General features: G+C 34.5%; 1 protein-coding gene across 1 annotated transcript in view; it reads left to right on the forward strand.

Annotated features, from left to right (window-relative positions):
* LOC150082517 (uncharacterized) overlaps positions 1 to 4,914 on the forward strand; it is a 65,521-nt gene extending 60,607 nt beyond the window's left edge. Inside the window, exon 4 of the mRNA XM_090377818.1 lies at positions 3,997 to 4,914. Within this exon, the coding sequence (XP_090233944.1) occupies positions 3,997 to 4,557 (561 nt within the window). The 3' untranslated portion in view covers positions 4,558 to 4,914. The remainder of the gene's footprint in view (positions 1 to 3,996) is intronic.
* Positions 4,915 to 18,826: the final 13,912 nt, after the last annotated feature.

Below are 18,826 nucleotides of genomic sequence, written 5' to 3' on the forward strand. Positions count from 1 at the left end.
GTCATGGCTTCAATCTCTTCACTGGTATTCAGCTGGTAGTTTCATTCCGCTGGATGTCCTCTATGCAGTCCATGGGTCTTGCATTTGTTTAGGCCGAATTGCATCCTGATGTGTGCTCTGAACTCTTCAGTGATCCAGAGTAGCTGATGGAGTTGATTATCGGTTGCAGCATAGAGTTTGATGTCATCCATGTACATCAAGTGAGAGAGAGGGTGTACAGGTTCTTCCTCCCTTATTTTAGGGTATATCTGTACTTGCTGTTATTGAGCATGGTAGACAGTGGGCTGAGTGCTAGACATAACCATGTGGGCTCGGGGCATCTACCTGGAAGATACCTTTTCTGATGGGCATTGGTCTTGTTATGATGTTTTTGAACTTGATGGTGGCCCTTTGTTTTGCCATGGTTGCTTCTAGGAAGTGTGTCAACATTGGATTGACTTTGTAGATCTTCAGTGTCTCTATCAACCAGCTATGGAGTCGAAGACCTTGCGGCAGTCAATGTAGGCTTTTTACAGGTTGCGGTGCTTATTGTAGGTGTGCTCCATAACTGCAGCATCAGTGGTCAATTGCTCTTTTTATCCTCAGCTCATCTGCTTACATCCCTTCTGCTACTCGGCCATGGTGTCCTGGCTCTCCAAGAGTTCTGATATCTTCTTAGTTATGCAGTTTGTCAGGATCTTATACATTGTTGGCAGACAGGTGATTGGTTTTTGCTTTGCTGGGCTTGTGTTGCCTCTGTCCTTAGCCTTCACGTAGGTGATTCCTTGAGTCAGAGACTCAGGGATTGTGTCAGGGTGCATTATTATCTGGATGAACTGCTCTGCTATGTGCCTCTGTGTGCAACTGAACTTCTTGCACTAGTCGTTGTGGATGTAATCTATTCCTGGGGTTTGCCAATTGTGGGAGTTCCTGATCAACTGTTGTACATATCCCTCCCATTCTTCCATCTCTTGTACATTCTTGATTTTCTCCCTTTCTAGATCCATCCAGGAAGCATGGTCGTTATGGCTAACTTCACTTCTTCACTTCACTTCACCCCAGAACTCCTCGAGTTCCTTCTGGTTGGGGGGGGGGGATCCATTGCTTTCCTTCTCCTCTTGCCCAATTTTCCTGTAGAAGGCCCTCTGGTTTTCATCAAATGCCCTGTTGTCTGTTTTCCTCTGGGCATACTCCCTATAACAGCGAAGTCTCTTGCTGAGTGCCAGGAGTTTCTGCTTGAGGGTGTCAAGATATTCTTTGATCCTCTGATTATAGGTCTTGTGTTTGCCATGGGTGTTGTCTTTCTTGAGAATGGCCTTCACTTTTCTGATCAGCTTCTTACTTCTGTTACCCCATTGGTGTTGGGTCAGTTGGCCTCTCTTCTATCTTCTGCTGTAGCCTTCTTTCCCAGGCTGGTGGTTCCTTGTCTTTCCATTTTGTGTTATGTTGGTCTCTGGTTTTTCCTTCCATTAATCCTGCTGGCTGCTACAGGAGCACAGTAAGTGGCTGTGCAGATAGTGTCTAGTGTTACTTTGCTGTTGTTGAGATAATCTGGTATTATTCTCTTATTGAAGTGGCCTAACTTGCTGCAGGATTCTGTTGAGTCTCTACTTCGGTATGGTGTTTGCCTTCATGGGGGTCCATTCCCTCGAATTCTGCTAGGGCTGTCTTCCTCTCTTCTCTTCTGGATATTGCAGTCTTATCTGTTTCCACATCAGCTGCTCCGGGTGTAGTTCTTGTACTTGCTGTTCCTCCTCTAGTTTAGGTTCCATTGTGTCTGTATTTGTTATTTTTTGTAGTTGGTCACTCACATCCTGTTTGATTTTTTTCCAAGATTGCAGGAGCTATCAGGTTCTTTTTGACAATTGTTATTATTATTATAATATTATTTCTCCCTTGTGGGGGGGGGGGTTCCACCCTGTGACCGGTACTGCTACCAAATGCACAGGGTAGTATTAGTATTAGCAATGGCCACATGGTGCAAGGAAGCCTATGGCTTGTGATGCACCAGCCAAAAAAGAGTAAAACAATAAAAAAATAAAATAATAAATAATTTATAAGAGAAAAGGAAATAAATAACCTATGCGTTTCCCTCCTCCCATAGGTAATTATGTCAGCCTCTTCCAACCATGCAGTTATGTCTGGTGTTACTGTTGGTCGAGGAACTCTCTGACTATTCTGCAGGTGTTCCAGATTGCAACTTTCTGAAGTTTCTTGTAGGTGTTCCCTGGGAGACCTATTGCTGCTATGTAGGGTCTTTGGCACCATACCAGTGATTAACATGATGATCGGGATGGTCATTATTTGTTGCATATGCCACACCTCTTTGCTTACCTGATCTTTTCTTTATTATTATTATTATTATTATCCTAAGACATTGAGTTCTGTTTAATCAGAATGCTTTGTGAATCAAACAAGTACCGTGCTGCATGAGAAATCTTGAAAGAAATCATTTTAGAAGCTGAGGGTCTATTTATACCTTTTTAACAGGTTAAGTTATTCTTCAAGGACTAGATCAGAGTGGATGATCACCGAACTGAAGAAGTTAGTAGCAGAAAAGAAAGCTGCATCAAATGAGTGTAAATTATTAGGAGACAATAAAAACTTTGACAAATACATCTTGATGATAGATTAATTCTTGGAATTCCATCTCATTCCGTTACATAAAGGAGTGGTTAGTCCACATCTTAAATATTGCATACAAGCTTTAAAAATCCCATTTTGGAAAGACATGGGCTTAGAAAAGATACATAGAAAGTAGCAAGGTTGGTTAAGGGCATGAAGAGGTGTTCTTATCAAAAGAGACTTCGCTGCTATAAGTAACAGTGTTTGGAAACTGAGGCAATCTGATTGAAATGTTGAGGCCTTTAAAGGGATCGAGTAAACTAAACACTGAGGGCATCTTTATGCGTAGTCATGTGATGTAAACAGGGAGACATAGATTTGTATTGAAATAGGATAATTGTTAGAATAGGTGTCTGGAATTTTTCCTTTAGTATAAGGAAATATTCCAGACACCTATTCTTTTTCTTCCTTTCTTCCTTATATCATTTTACTGTGCTTTATAAAATAAAGAGTTTATCACATATGTGAATGTTGGAAGGAGGAAAGGGAATTGCAAATGGGTTCTATGGAAGATTATGATTTGCGAAAGGGTTCTGTGGAAGATTTATATTTGCAGAAGGGTTCCATGGGAAAAAAAAAACAGTTTGAAAGGCACTGGTTTGGCCAGTGCCTTTCAAACTGGCCAAGCCAGTGCCTTTATATAATGAAACAATTACTTCCCCCCGCCAGCAAAATTCCTCTACATCAGAGATAAAATATGGGAAATACCATTTGCTATACTGGCAGACTGCATGTTTTTCTGTCCACTCACCCATGTGTAATAACCCAACTCCTAATGGATTGATTTTCATAAAATTCTATATTTGGTGAAGAAAGATTTGTTGAGGCATCCCAATTTTTATTGAAACCAGACAGATAGAAATTCAGCAATTATTATTCTTTATCTGTCCATCTGCATATAATAACTCGACACCCAGTAGATGCATTTTGATGAAATTTTACATTTAGCTCTCTTAAACAGACTTGCCAAATGATCCCAAATTTCATCAGAAATTGGATCAGTACAAATCTGGCAATTATTATTTCTTTTTCCCTCCATCTGTGCAATAGCTAAATTCTCAGTAGTGATTTTATATTTGGTGCTATTAGAAATTTGTCAAACCTTTCCAAATTTCACTGGTAAAAAATTGGGCCAATAGGAATGTGGAAATTATTATTTTTTTTTCATATATAACCCTTAGATTGTAGCTGGAGCACTGGATATTGTTTGTTGCTGTGTGCTGATTGGAGGAATGAATGAGTAATATGGCAGATATGTAAAAATAAAATTACTATTATTACTATTTGCTAATGTATCTGAAATGTAACAAACATTAACTAATTTGTTAAATGGAGTTCTCTCCATTTTAACTTAAGTAGTTTATAAATGCTATGTTTTTCTTCTTTTAACAGGCATTATACACTCCTTCAAGTGTGCAGTGGCAGAGGTTAGAAGCAGTTGCTTATCACGATCGACAAGTAAGAATGCATTCTGTTCAGAGGGACCTAGAATTGGGTCTCCCAGCATCTGTTACATTACCAGATGGTGAAGAGCAACCATATGGAAGTATGAAGGCTGTTCATTTGAGGAATTCAGATCAAGAAAATGAAATTTGCCGGGCTTGCATTAAACCACCTCCAAACCGGACAGTTCTTAAATGGGAGGCACCTATCCCATACAGATCTGGATCTTCAGATCTGCTTCATAAACCTTACACACCACTCAGTTTTGTGCGGACCTCTGATGGCGCTCCACTAGTCATTCGATCACATAGCACAAGCTCTTCCCAGTGTGTTCTACCTCCCCACTCTACTCCTCTCCTATCTGTCAACTGCAAAGGAACATCAGGTAGACTGCCAAAAGTGTCTGATAGTAAAATCAACCATTATGAACCGCCTCCTCCATATGATGATGTAATCCGTGGTAGAGACGTTGCTGCTGTTGCAGAGAATGGACATCATAGTGGAGTTTGACTAGCACTTCAGCTAACAAATGTCTTTCACTTCCTTCTAGATGGATTGTGATAACCCTTGGTATGAGAGGGGCAGGTGCTGGTGCCACTTTAAAAAGTTATGCTCCCACCTAGTCGTGTTAATGGTGGTAGTGATCTAGGCATGGGTGGCCCATGATCACAGTGCCTCGGAATTTGTTGCAAATACCTGTTTATATGTGATTGGTTTGTTTGATGATGTTTTATATATCAGTTTGAGCTGCCATCAGTCTGGATGTACTTGGAGCCTGTGATAATTTCTGTCTGCTTCCCTGTGTGTTTTGTTTGCAGCCCTAGTGTCAAAGACACTTGTGATATCTGGACATAAATAAAAGTGTAACTTGGGCCTTGAGGGAGATTATAGTCAATGATGGGTAAGAACTCATTTCAGAGTGTGACAAGATCTCATTTATGTAACGGCTTGCTCTTTTTGTTCTTGGCTATAAAGAACCAAAAGGAGTGACTATTTTTGAATTTCAATAGTTAAATCAGTCTCTATAAAATTATAGAAATTTATTTATTTAGAATCATACTTTACAGCTGTTTCTTTTATATATTTCATGGTAAAGAAGTTAATATGTTAAATTTCAATTTAAAAATTTTATGTTAAGATAACTTTTTTTATCCTAGTTTAAAAAACTGTCTGCCCTGTTTTTAATTGAAAGATTTTTTAAAATTTTTTTGCATTGCTTAGCCACATGCAGCAGTATGGCTTCATAAAATTTGCATATTTAGTTTTATATTTATATATAGAAAATATGATTTATATGTTACTTTAAATTAATTTTAAAAAAAATTCTAAAATTCACCATGAAAATTTATTGCTAAGTATTAATGCTTTTGAATGAAAACATTCATATAATCTGCTAATATGCTATATTCGAAATTCCTTAGTTACATGTGGCTTTAAACATAGCAAATATGTAATTTGATTCCCAGTAATTTGATAACAGGGTTACAGTCATAAACAGTTAAGATCATGGAAATGTTTAAATGTCATAAAATGAATGAAATCAGTTTAATTTGTCCCATATATGCAAATATAGTTGTTTTGATATTTTAACTGTATATTATGAAATAAATTGGTCATAAATGAAATCAAGAAGTCTTTATTTCATTTATGACTGTAGATTATATAAATTTCCATAGATTAATTTTAAAAGGGAATTTTAAAGTATTATTTCAAGTTGTGATAATGGCATCCAAAATGTTTGGAACCACAGTTTAATAGTGGTGAATGTTTCATAACTGTTAGGCAAACCACTTAGTCTCAATGAACTTTATTCATTTATTCATAGTGTTTCAGTGAATTATAAAGTTAAATGTGGCCAGTGCAATGTGAAGATGCTTGCAACTCCTGTGAACAATCCATATTTTTTCATAATTTTTATATTTGTAGTTTGCTAGATCATTTTAGTGTGATGCACATTTAAAAAAAAAAAAAACAAAAAAAAAATTTTTTTTTTTTTTTTTTTTTTTTTTTTTTTTTGCCCTTTAGCTTCTAGTATTTTCAAACTTAAATTATATTTTAAATAATATCTTTTATGTAAATTTGAATTCTTACCTTGCTGCTCGTGTGGTAGGATGTTTGTTTGGTATTTTGACATAATTCACTATACACATAAACATACACACGAAGATAGAGAGAGCAATGGTGCTTATAGATAATCTGAATTGTATATTGTGATGATATATTTAGAAATCATGCATTGTATCAGAGAAGTTTCATATGGTAATTTAATATTAAAGCATCTCTGCCAAGTGTGGTAAATTAAAATATATACAGTGAAAACTTGTTATCATAAAATTGGGTGCTATAAATTAATTTTGGTGATTTTAGTGGTATAGTCTCCCACTTCTTCATTGGATTAAACAAAAATTTTGAAATAAAGTTAACAGCTGCATAAGGAGGAAGAAGCGAGATAAATCAGCTAGTAAAATGCATAAAATCAGTTATTTGATGAATCGTATTTTAAAACAAAATTTTGAAAACATCATGTGAAGGAGTGTGAAAAAGAATATAGATAAATGTAGTAAAAAACGGGGGTTATGAAGAGTGCTTTCTCGATGAGCAATATAATTTTATCATTTGTTTAAGATTTTATTGCCCTCAGGTTATTTACTTTTTGTTTCTTGGTGTTTAGGATTTTGTGAGGTCAAGGAGAGGATAGCCCTCTTAAAAATAGGAATGGTGTAAAACAGGTTTAAAATTATTTGCCATCTCCTTGTAAAATCATAATAATTGGGGAAATCTGACTTCATTATTAATAATAGCCATAAGGTGCAAGGAAGCCACAGGCTTTTGTTACACCAGCCAAAAATAAATAATAAATAAAAATAAAAAAACTACCCATGTGTTTCTCCCTCCTCACATATGTACCTATCCAGCTGACCTTTAAATTTCTTCAAGCTATTAGTCTCAACTACTAACAGAAGTAACTTATTCCAATAATTAACAACTCACTGGCTAAAATAAAACTTCTTACAGTCCACTTGAACCTCTTCCATAAGATGCTTTGAATTTGACCTTTACTTCTGGAATCATTTATAACAGTGAAAATTTACCTTCATTCATTTTAATATATTCTCTTGGAGACTTATTGGCCTCAGTTACAGATCCTCTAAGGTTCTCTAATTATTTTGGGGTTGATATTCTCCAAGTGTAAGATCCTGCATTTTGCTGCATCAAACGTAGCTGCCACTTTTCTGACAATCCTTTAATCCTGTCTAAGTCATCCTGAAGTTTTGCTTGGTGCTGATCATTGGCACATCAATTTGTGTACGTTTAATATCATTAGTCCCCACATGAATAATAATGCTCTCTTTATCCATCTTAAAAGTTGACATTCTTTTGGTCAAATTGTTGCTTGTGGCAAACATACTTTGGTCTTATTGCAAAAAAAAAAAAATAATAAAATAACCCATTTCAATGACAAGGGAATCTTGCAATAAAACTAAATCCTCTTGAACCAGAGTAGTATGCTGTTCTGAGGGCTGAATTGGGGAAGGCAGAGTAGCATCACCTGTCAAGTCACCAGGCATTTCAGTCCCCAACAAGGCCCCAGTTTTATATGGCCCAAGGCACTGCCCATTTCTTCAGTGACAGAATTTCATCTAGTAATGCACCAAATTGTAATTTAGGAATAGTACATTCCTTATATCAGGAATAAAGAAAAGAATGATCATTGAGCTAGGATTAGATTGACCTTGGAATACATATGCCACGGGCTATACAATTCATGAACTTCTCACCCACATGTGAAACACCCACAGCTATTCCCACCTGAATCATGACATCTTCAAATGAAGTGTTCGAAGTGGATCTTCTAGCAACTAACCATTATTGCGATAAGAATTAAGTTTATAAAATATCACAGAAAATAATTTAAAAAATTGCAAAATATTATGTTTATAAAATTACAAAAATTAAATTTACAAGATATTAAGGAAAAGCAAAAAATTAATTTATTGAATTCGTTACCCAAACTTATGATCCTCTAGAATATAATCCACCAAATGATAGAACTTTGAGAGACATGTCTGCTCTCTGTGAATGCCAACTGTTAAAAAAGCCTCAGTATGTGGCAATCATCACAGTGCTCAAATTAACTGTGAACATCAACTTGTATCAGGATGTTACTAGAAGCAAAAATATTTCTTATTTCAATGTGCTGAAGGCATATTCCAAAACGGTTATCAAAGTATGAGCTCAGACAACATGAGCTGGATATCATCATTCTTCTCTCTTTTGGTGATTCTCTCTCTCTAATACAAACGGATGCTAAATGATATAATTTCTTAAATTATATTTTGCTGTGTAAATTGAATGTATTGAACTGTACAGGATGAGTTGCTATAACTGTAGGAAAACTTTATGACCTTCACCATTGTGAAAAATTAGTTAAAATGAATGAATGCTATAATTTGTAGTTAAAACTTATAACATGAAACAATTTTCAATCTTTCTGGGTAGTTTATCCATTGTGAAAAAGATGAGTCATCTTGATAAGGCTAATGCTTTCACATAAAGCCTATATGAACACAAATAGGTTTTATGTGAAATTTCATTATTGAGCTGTATTATAAAAAGATAAGAGGGTTGAGATTCATTTCAGCGTATTTAATGTTTATTTTTTATGAATTAAATAGTTTCACCCATGATAGACTACTTTTAAAACTGAGTTCCTTTTTGATTGCTTTTTCACGTGGTGAACTTTCTTTTGATATGGTTATTGGAGCATTTTATTAAAATCGGTAGACTGTTTATTATTAGTAGCAACAAATAATGAGAGGAAGCAAGCTTATACAGTATCATCCAACAAAACCCACATTTGCAAATCTGCACTAATAATTTATCTGATCCTTTAAATTTATTAGCACTACCCACTTCCACAACACCACTTGGGAATTTGTTCTGACAGTTGGTTACTCTCCAGCCGAAAGCAAATTTTTACATATCTGTCCTGCAGCCATTCTTTTTCAATTGTAATTTATGTCCCCTTATATATGTTTCATCCAAGAAAGAGTAAGGATTGTTATCAGTATGTAGTTTACTCAGTCTGTTTAAAGCATTAAACACTTCAGTTAAATCTCTTCTTAGGTAAAGAGTTTTCAACTTCTGCAGTTATCAAATCTTTATTGCTAAGAATACAATTTATGCCTATGACTACTCTTGTTGCACTTTACACTTTTTGTTGCACAGATTGACATCCTTTCTAAAATGAGGCTTCCAGATGTTTGCAGTACTCAAGATGTAGCCTAACTGTTGCCTTGTACAATGGGATAATCACTTTTTTGACCCCACTGGAAAAATTCTTATATATCATGGATAGAACCGTATGCTGTCTGACCAGCCATTCTGCACTGCTCAGTGAGTGTCATGTAAAACTATACAATTATCGCCAAAACTTTTTTCTGCTACCATAAGTGTACCACCCAATTGGTATGTTATTCTGTGATTATTGCAACCCAGTTGTTAAAACGAATTGCCACTCTCAGTCCATGTTTCTAATTTCTGTAGGTCTCCTTGCAGGAACATATCCTGATTCCTGCCATCAGTCACCATACCAACCTTTGTATCATCACCAGACTGCAACGTTAAACTTGATATGCCTTCATCAGCATCATTAATAAATATTGAAAACAGTAAGGGATCTAGCAGTGAACCCTAAGGGATTCCACTCATACCATAAGACCAAGAAGAGCAGTGCCCATTTATAACCACCTTATGCCTTCTTTCACTTAACCATCCCTTTATCCATAGTAGTAACTTGCCCCTAATGCCATGTTGCTCCACTTTGTATAGTAGTCTCTCATGTGGAACAGTATCAAAAGCTTTATTGAATTATATAATATCAGAATTATTTTTTGCATCCAGTTCCTTTGCTACATCAGAGTGGTCAGACAAGATCTCCCCATGCTGTAATTGCTATATAATTGCATTCCTATCTAGATGGTCTTCAATTACTTCTTTAATCACGGACACCATTATTTTTAGCATTAGCATTAGTAGAGGCATTTGATGCAAGAAAACAAGCTTATGCAGCATCAGCCAAAAAAAAAAAAAAACCCACTTCCACTTCACCCCTCTGTTCGTTCAAAATACCTGTCCAGCTGAGCCTTAAACTTATTTAGGCTATCAACCTCCACCACAAGGGATGGAAGTCTGTTCCACCAACCAACCATCCGCTGGCTAAAGGCAAATTTCCGCACGTCTATCCTACATCTGTCTTTCCTCAATTTGAATTTATGCCCTCTCAGGTGATTTTTCTGAGCTAGAGGAAGAATCCCATCAGCATTGAGCATGCTTAAACCATTCAAGGCTTTATACACCTCTATCAGATCACCTCACTGGTGCCTAGTCTACAGACACTGTAATTTGCAAAACTTAAGCCTTTCTTCGTAAGAGCACCCCTTTGTTCCATTCACCAATCTTGTTGCCCTTCTCTGTACTCGTTCCAGCAGCTCTACATCCTTGAAATGAGGGCTCCAGACCTGTATACAGTACTCTAGGTGTGGCCTGACCATCGCCTTATACAATGGAATAATCACCTCCTTATCCCTGCTGGAAAAATTCCTGTATATCATTGACAATACTCCATGAGCTACTCTTGCAGCCCGTCTGCACTGCTCAGAGAACTTCATATCTGCCTGCACAACCACCCCCAAGTCCCTTTCATTCTCTACCACTGTCAGTGTAGTACCACAGAGTTGATACGTTGCTCTGGGGTTGCTGTTTCCCATGTGTAGAACTTTACATTTGTCAATGTTAAACTTCATTTGCCACCTCTCAGCCCATCTGCTCAACCTTTCCAGATCCTGTTGCAGCAGCATAGTGTCAGTAGTGTCCTTGACAACCCTGCCAACCTTTGTATCGTCTGCAAACTTGGACATTAAGCCCGCTATACCATCATCAATATCATTTATAAAAATACAGAAAACAATAATGGACCCAACACTGAGCCCTGAGGGACTCCACTAATAACATCAGTCCACGATGAGCAGTGTCCATTGATTACCACTCTCTGTCTTCTCCCCCTCAACCACCCCTTCATCCATAGCAGCAATTTGCCTCCAATGTCACACTGCTCCAATTTGTGTAGCAGTCTTCCATGTGCAACAGTATCAAAAGCTTTTCTAAGATCCAAGTATATAATATCAAAGTTATTCCCTGCATCCAGTTCTTTTGTGACTGCATCATAGTATCCAATCAAGTTGGTCAAGCAAGACTTCCCCTTAACAAAACCATGCTATGTCTGAGCTATAACTGAAGTCTTGTCTAGATGGTCTTGAATTACTTCTTTAATCACGGACACCATTATTTTCCCTGAAACAAAAGTCAAGTTTACAGATCTGTAATTACTTACTTCACTCTTTGATCTCCTTTGTTAATTGGAGAGACATTTGTACATCTCCAGTTCATAAGGACCTTCCCCCATCCTTGAATCCAACAATGCCCTCATAATTATGACTAAAGGTTTGCTTACCTCTTTTATAGCATCTCCTAATATAATTGGATATATCTCATCTGCCCGGGTGCCTTATTTACTTTCAGCTTCAACAATTTCTTTTCCACTTTCTGCTCAGTTATCACAGAATCATTTAGCTCCCTGTTAGTTTGATACCTGTCTAGCATTCCTGTCTGAAGGGAATCTCAGTTTACCCTCCCAGAGGCTCACATCTGGTGAGTATGGGCTTGGCACACCCAGGGTCCTGAGCTGGATATCATCATTCTTCTCTTTCTTGGTGATTTCCTTCTATTTCTGACTCTGTCTCTCTCTCTTTCTCAGGGGGTAACTCAGAAATTTTTTTTTTTTTTTTGGCTGGTGCAGCAAAAGCCTTAGGCTTCCTTGCACCACATGGCTAATAATAATAATAATAATAATATCTGGTGGACCAATGTGATTCATCCCTTTCCTTCTAGTGTTAACTAGAAAGAATGCAAAGAAAAGTACTTTTCTTTGCCATAGACTTCTCGTAATCTGCCTTAGCTAGCCCAATCCTCTTCATGACTAGAATGCAAGCTAATTTATACTTGCTGTGGGTTTCTGTATCTCTGCCTAATAACATATAATCACCTTTTTATAATTATGATTTATTTTCCATTGGATTGACTGTTGGGAACCTCTGCATTCATAGAAGGATTCAGAATTGGTGACTTTGCCAACTTGTTGAAAAATCTAAAAAAACTTGAATTATTTCTAGTTATTTTAATAATAATGTAATATAATATTTTTGTTGCATCTTAATATGCAGAGGAATTATTTTATTATTTGGTGAAAAATTAACTTTAGTTCCCCCTACCCTTCCAGCTTTTTGTGTTAATTTTTGCATCCAAAAACTTGTCAGAATAACAAGTTTTCACTGTATATACCAATTCAAACTATAAAGATATCAAATGTTTTACGTTAGCCTTTACTATAGCTTTTCACAGTGTTGAGAGTAAGCCATAAAGGAAAAAATATATATAAATAAATATATATATATATATATCAATATATATATACATACTATTTAAGACGTTTGATAGTTTATTGAAATTCCATAATGTATAGCTTGTAAATTACAAGAAATGTGACAGTGATACCATAGATTTGTAAATATTTTTGCAAAGAAAAAAAAAAAAAAAAAAAGCCACAAAATTTTGAATGCAAGTCATATTGTTTTCCTTAATTTCCCTTGTCCTTTTTCCCCCATGTACATTTCACCCCTTGTGGCTACAAACCTTGTTGCTCACTAAACAAATGGCAAAGCCTCCCTCTGGATAGTATATTTACAAAGTACTGCTGTATGTGTCGAAATAATCGTAGCCGAAGATAATTTCTGTTTAAAAGAAGAAACACAACTTTCAGCCCTTGAGCAAATGAAGATGATTTTTTGCTGAAATCAAATTTATTGGAATTTTTAAACCTACAATTTGTCTTTTTTATTATTATTTTTTGTAGTATCATTTCATGCAATGATTGAAATTACATAAACAAATAATTTTTAAATTTATTTTTATATAGTAGAGCTTTTAACCATTTTAGTATTGATTGGAGTGCAGTTAAACATTGGTCTGTATATTTTGTTTGAAAACAAAAGGAAAGTACAATCCAGTACCTGGATGATAAGCTATTTTATAATAGCTTTGATTTATGTTTAGGTTAGTAATACACCAGATATTTTATAGTATTTATATCTGAATAAACCTCATCTTTAAAAATCACTCTCTGCTTTTTTAAGATGGCTAGAGATTATTAACTATTTAAACTAATGCTATTAAACTTAAATGCTCACAAATTCTCTTGGATTAGTTGGCTATTGTCTAATACTGTCATTTAATCTGCCTCTCGAAACATACTTGTAACACTTAAGAAAAGGCATGCCTGCTGTTATTTTATTTATTTATTTATTTTAAACAGAGTATCAGGAAATACATGTTTTGGTGATCTCGGAGAACAAATCTCCAGATTTTTTACTTTGGGAGAAGATTGATAGAGATTAAATTCTAGGAATCATTAATTGTGCAGTTTTGTTTACTTTGTACAAGTCATTCCTGGTGCCAGTGACATTTATTTCCTATTTAACTCGAAGCTTTGAAGATAGATAGGTTACTCTTTACAACTTAGTGTCTAGCTATTCATCATTACCTTTGAACACTTTCCTTAGCTTTTTTAAATTCAGCATTGCGTGTCTGCTTTCCTTGCTGGTTCAGTAATTGTCTTTTGTGTGTGTATGTGTTCAGTATGGCATCAATAAATTTCATTAAATATAGCTTTATTGTTATATTAATACTTCGTTTGTCACATTTATACAGTAATAGCCAAAATATGTTTAATTTAATAAAATATTTTTTTAAAAATTTTTATTCTTTTTAAGCACAGAATGATTGACTTCAAAAAAGTAAGCATAGTACATTTGTAAACAGCTTTTGTACATGTGGGAATAAAAAAAACGTTTAAAAATCAATCAGTATTATAAAAATCAATATTGTCTACCAAAATATTGATGAAAAATAGCTTCTAAGAAATGGAGGGGGAGAGATTCGCTTACCTTCTCACTTATAGTGAGATACATTACTCAACAGGAAATAGTTAAATATTAATTCAAATTAATTAATATTTAACAAATCTAAACTAAAAAAAAACTATTTAAAAAGTTCGTATATATTTAAACTATGGCTGTGAGGCATCATTATTTTGTGCCCGAAACTGCATGTATTCTTGAACATCTAGAATTTATTATAATAAAAACTTGTAATCATTACTCTTGTGTTGTTAGTATGAAAGTCATAGGTGGTTTAGACCTACCTGAAAAATATGTTTCCAAATTTTAATCTGTCAAACTTGCTGACTAAGAACAATCTAGATTACATTCTATTGTATGTTACTATTCACTATATCAGTATTATCACACTAGCAACTTTGTTGCAAACTGATGACAATTGTGTATTGTCTGATCTGCAGATGATGAAATCTATCACTCTAGAACTCATTGTATTAATGGAAAAGAAGAGGATTTTACTTTTATTATTTTTAAAGAAGGGCTAGTGAGGGTTGTTTTGAAATTTCTCCACAGTAGTTGGTTTTTAACTGGTTAAGTGAGTAGTGAATCATTTGTTTTTTTTCTAATTTTTAAAAAGGATATATATAGTGGTGATATTTCCTGTAGAAAATTGATTTCATTTAACTCAGTTCAGCTGTATCAAATAATAACACACACACACACACACACACACACACACACACACACACACACACACACACGGGCTCCCCTTCATATAAAAAAATTACTATATTGCATTTGCATACATATTACTATCATACAGGGCAGGCTTTTTGTATGTGTGTGTGCGCGCGCGCACACACACACACACACACACACACTTAGATCTGGCAAGATATGAGATGTGTTTACCTTCTTTTATGGTAAAAAGCTTCTTACATAGCTACTGGCACTCATGTGATTGGTTATAGCTGATTTTAGCATCCATTGGTATTCATTAATTGTGATTGACAGTTGGGAGTTGCCTCTTTTAGCTGCATATTCAAAAAGAATATATACAGCTTGCTGAAAGTTGATGATCTGGCTCTGAATATGAATAGGGAGTTCAGTCAGTGGCTTTTAGAACATATTTGAAACTCTTGCCAAAAGGATGCTTCTTAATATCGGGGGGGGGGGGATCACAAATTATATATGAAAATGAAGTTCCAGGATGCTGAGTTTACCATTAGTTGTGAAACTAGCAATAAGTGGCAATCTATTATTCCCATTTGAGTTAAAATGGGAGGAATAGCAATAACATACACTCTGCCTAGCTTCAATACTGTTGCAAACACATTTTTATCAAACAAAAATAATATTAAAGAAAGCTAGACTCTGTACTGAATTTTCCAAAGGACCTGGCAGACACCTGATTTTCACTACTGATGTTGCCACAGAGTTGTCCATTTTCCTTCATTATATAAATGAAACTGTTACATCTGGTTAGTTTAGAAAAATGGGACTAAGTTAATGAAGTTTTTTCTAATTTGCAGTTAAAAGAAGACAGTAATGTCAGTTGGCATTACTGTCTTCTTTTAACTGCAAAAATTTTGCCTAGCCTGCATTGCACTATCTCTGGAGCTGACTGAGCACAGTCACCTGCCTCCAGAACATAGTTGGCTCTTTGTGTAGACCTCAAGAAAAACCCTCCCTATAAATATTTTGGATATTTTGTTGTATTTGTAATGCTTGGGTGAGTTGTTTTATATTAGTACCTCTGTCAAATAGTGAGAAATAGGGGGAAAAAATCAAGAACAGTTTTGTTAAATGCTATCATATGTTGTTGTATTTGTTTGAAATTACAATAATGTAGTTACATCTGTGAATTACAGCTAGTTATTATGATTTGATTTCCCCCCCCCCCCCAATATATAAGCAGTATTTGTACAAAATGATAATTTGGCATGTATTGGGAAGTTCCAACCTTTTGATTTTCTGGTACTAAATATACAGACTAATGTTTCACCATTTCAATCATTTATGGCAGTTAATTCCTCAAAAATTCACCTAACAATAGTATTGTGTATGTTGGTTAAGATGATGAATATTCCTAAGACTCATCTAAGAAATTCTAGGATTCTGTAAGAAAAGTCTAATCTCAGAACCAAATCATCAGTCTTTTTGTTATCTCAATTTATTAACAGTTTTAATATCAAGTTCTTATGAGTTGTAAAATAAAATAATTGTAGAAATTATATACTTTACGATACATTTCCATCATCAGCTGGTAAACTGTGATTAGCAGACTGAAGACTTCTTCCCTAATGTAGATGTATTAGTATTTTCAGTGGTGCTCATGTATATGTTTATCATAATTGTATTTCACCATTAGGTCAACTCTAAATTGGGCTTCCAAAATTATAATTATTTCACATTTAGTCATACTTCTGGTAATAAAAAAAATACATATATATTAGAATTAGGTCTGGATAATTAGTATCTGTTAGCATTACTCACAGACACCACAACATTTAAATTTCTTAACAAATATAAGCAGACTCCCAGTTTAGTCGATTATTTATATGAGGTCTTTTCTCCATCCCCTTTTCAAATTTCCAAATAATTTGTGACCATGCAATATAGTAACATCCCAGTCATCAAGATGATCCCCTTGTTCTCCAAAATAGACAAAACTAATTTTATATGGTTATTTGTTCAATATGCTGTTCATTAGATATTCACTGCCACTAAAGAAAGTTAATAACAAACTTTACCAAGAATTGGTAAATGTGTTACATATGCTCAGACAGTTTAATTTGATATTTATAAGTCAAGGCACATATGTTTATATATGCATGTATATTTAGTGCATTCGGAGATAGCCATGTTATTTACTTAGAGTACATTATCTAGTAATTTTATTTTGATCTGTATTCCACGTTTTGCTAGTCTACAAAAGCAAATAATAGTTATTAAGCTAAAAGAGAAAAAAATTGGGGTTTGCATATGCCATAACTGAGGAGAGGACAGCTGGAATGTTCTTAAAACAGTAATGCTTGCATATATAGCTTTTACAGTAAAACTTTTAGAAAATTGGGAACCATCTTTATTTTCTGTTGAGATAATTCATTATCTTGGTTCTTTTAATCATCAATGATTTATGGGTAAATTTTCATATTTTGTCCTATTTAGTAGGTTAATATTATTTAGCTTCTTGAACTCTGTTTTTAGTTATCAAAACACTTGAGCGTCCATTTTGATTGGTAGAAATCGTAAGGTTAATTCAACAGACAAATGATAAAGCCATGAAACAGTGCATGTCAAAGCTTTAATCCTCAGAATTAGGCAAGCATTTCATTAAATATGCCTTTGTACAAGAATAGTACATTAAAGTAATTTGCTTCATTTGAAGTCAAAATTCATATTGGTGTAGATGTTGAGTAAAACTTTAGAAAATAAGGAAATATCTTTATTTCATGTGATATTTAATCAAATCGAAATTTTAATCATAGAAAAATAGTAAATATTTCTCTTAACCGAGCATTGGTGACACCCCATTTGTAGCAAAAACAGTGGCAGGACACAGTTCTTTTTTAATTTTTGAAAGACATTTTGGGATTTTTTTGAATACTGCTTGAAACAGTTGCAATATTTCGTCTTTTCATAATGAATTGCAATGCTTATGATTCGTAACCGTTTAAGTTTTAAAAAAAAATAATTTTTTCTTAAAATTCCAAAAAAACATATTAGACATAAAGTAGAAGCATCAGCCTCTTTTATTTTCCAATTTAAAAACCTGGTAATCGTGTGAAATTTCAAATTGCACATACACATACATTTCTTTTTATTGTGTAAATAAATATTAAATTATTATTATATTTTTTTAAATTTGTTATGTACAATTGATACTATTTGCTACTTCTCCATTTTCAACTTCTTTCAGATTTTTTTTAGAAGATACCATTCACGCGTGAATGGTATCATCTATGATCGAAATTATATATGTTGCTTCCCACAGAGTAGCAGCCATTTTGAGAGCATACTGGATTTCAGGTTATCATTTTTATGCTGTAAAAACAATAGTAATGCTTTCAAAAACAACTAGGGTAAAACTGTAGATGTGTATTGACTTAGTGGGAGAGGAAAAACTTTAAACAAATGCAGCATTGGCACTTGTTCAGAACTGTGCTTTTCAAGCAAAATACAATAGTTGTAAAAGCAGTGGCAGGAAACCTGACAGGTTCTCATGCCCAATTTCCCGAAAACCATAGGAAAATTACTTCAGAAACTACTGCAGTAAAAGTTTGACTCTATTTAGGAAGGTAAAAAAAGTTTCAGATTTTTAACCATTGATTAATCAACAGTTAATGTGGGAACATTATTTTTGAGGGGCACTTGTGGGGTGCCCCGCCACTGTTGCCTGGTTAAGTAGCTATTTTATGGATGTGTTCAATATTTATTTAGATTGCTTATCATATGACACTTAACATTTGTGATATCAGAGATTCCAGGGTAATCATGTATAAATGGATAGCAGTACCAGAGTTGCTTTCCCTCTACAGTCTACTTATTTTAGTTTCAAATATATCTCATTCAGGATGATTACAGAGTAAAAGAGGTAGCTAGTTTTGATTTTTTTTTTTTTTTTTTTATTAGACAAGTGAAGAATTTTGGAATTAAAAAAAAGGAAAACATTGTATTGATGCCCTCATACATAGGTTTGAATTAAGCTCTCAGTTTAATAAGTACTCTGTCACATTCCTGACATTTTATCAGTATGATTAATT

The sequence above is a fragment of the Mastigoproctus giganteus genome, chromosome 7 (assembly GCF_048544385.1).
Source record: "Mastigoproctus giganteus isolate SK-2022 chromosome 7, ASM4854438v1, whole genome shotgun sequence".
NCBI lineage: Eukaryota > Metazoa > Arthropoda > Arachnida > Uropygi > Thelyphonidae > Mastigoproctus > Mastigoproctus giganteus.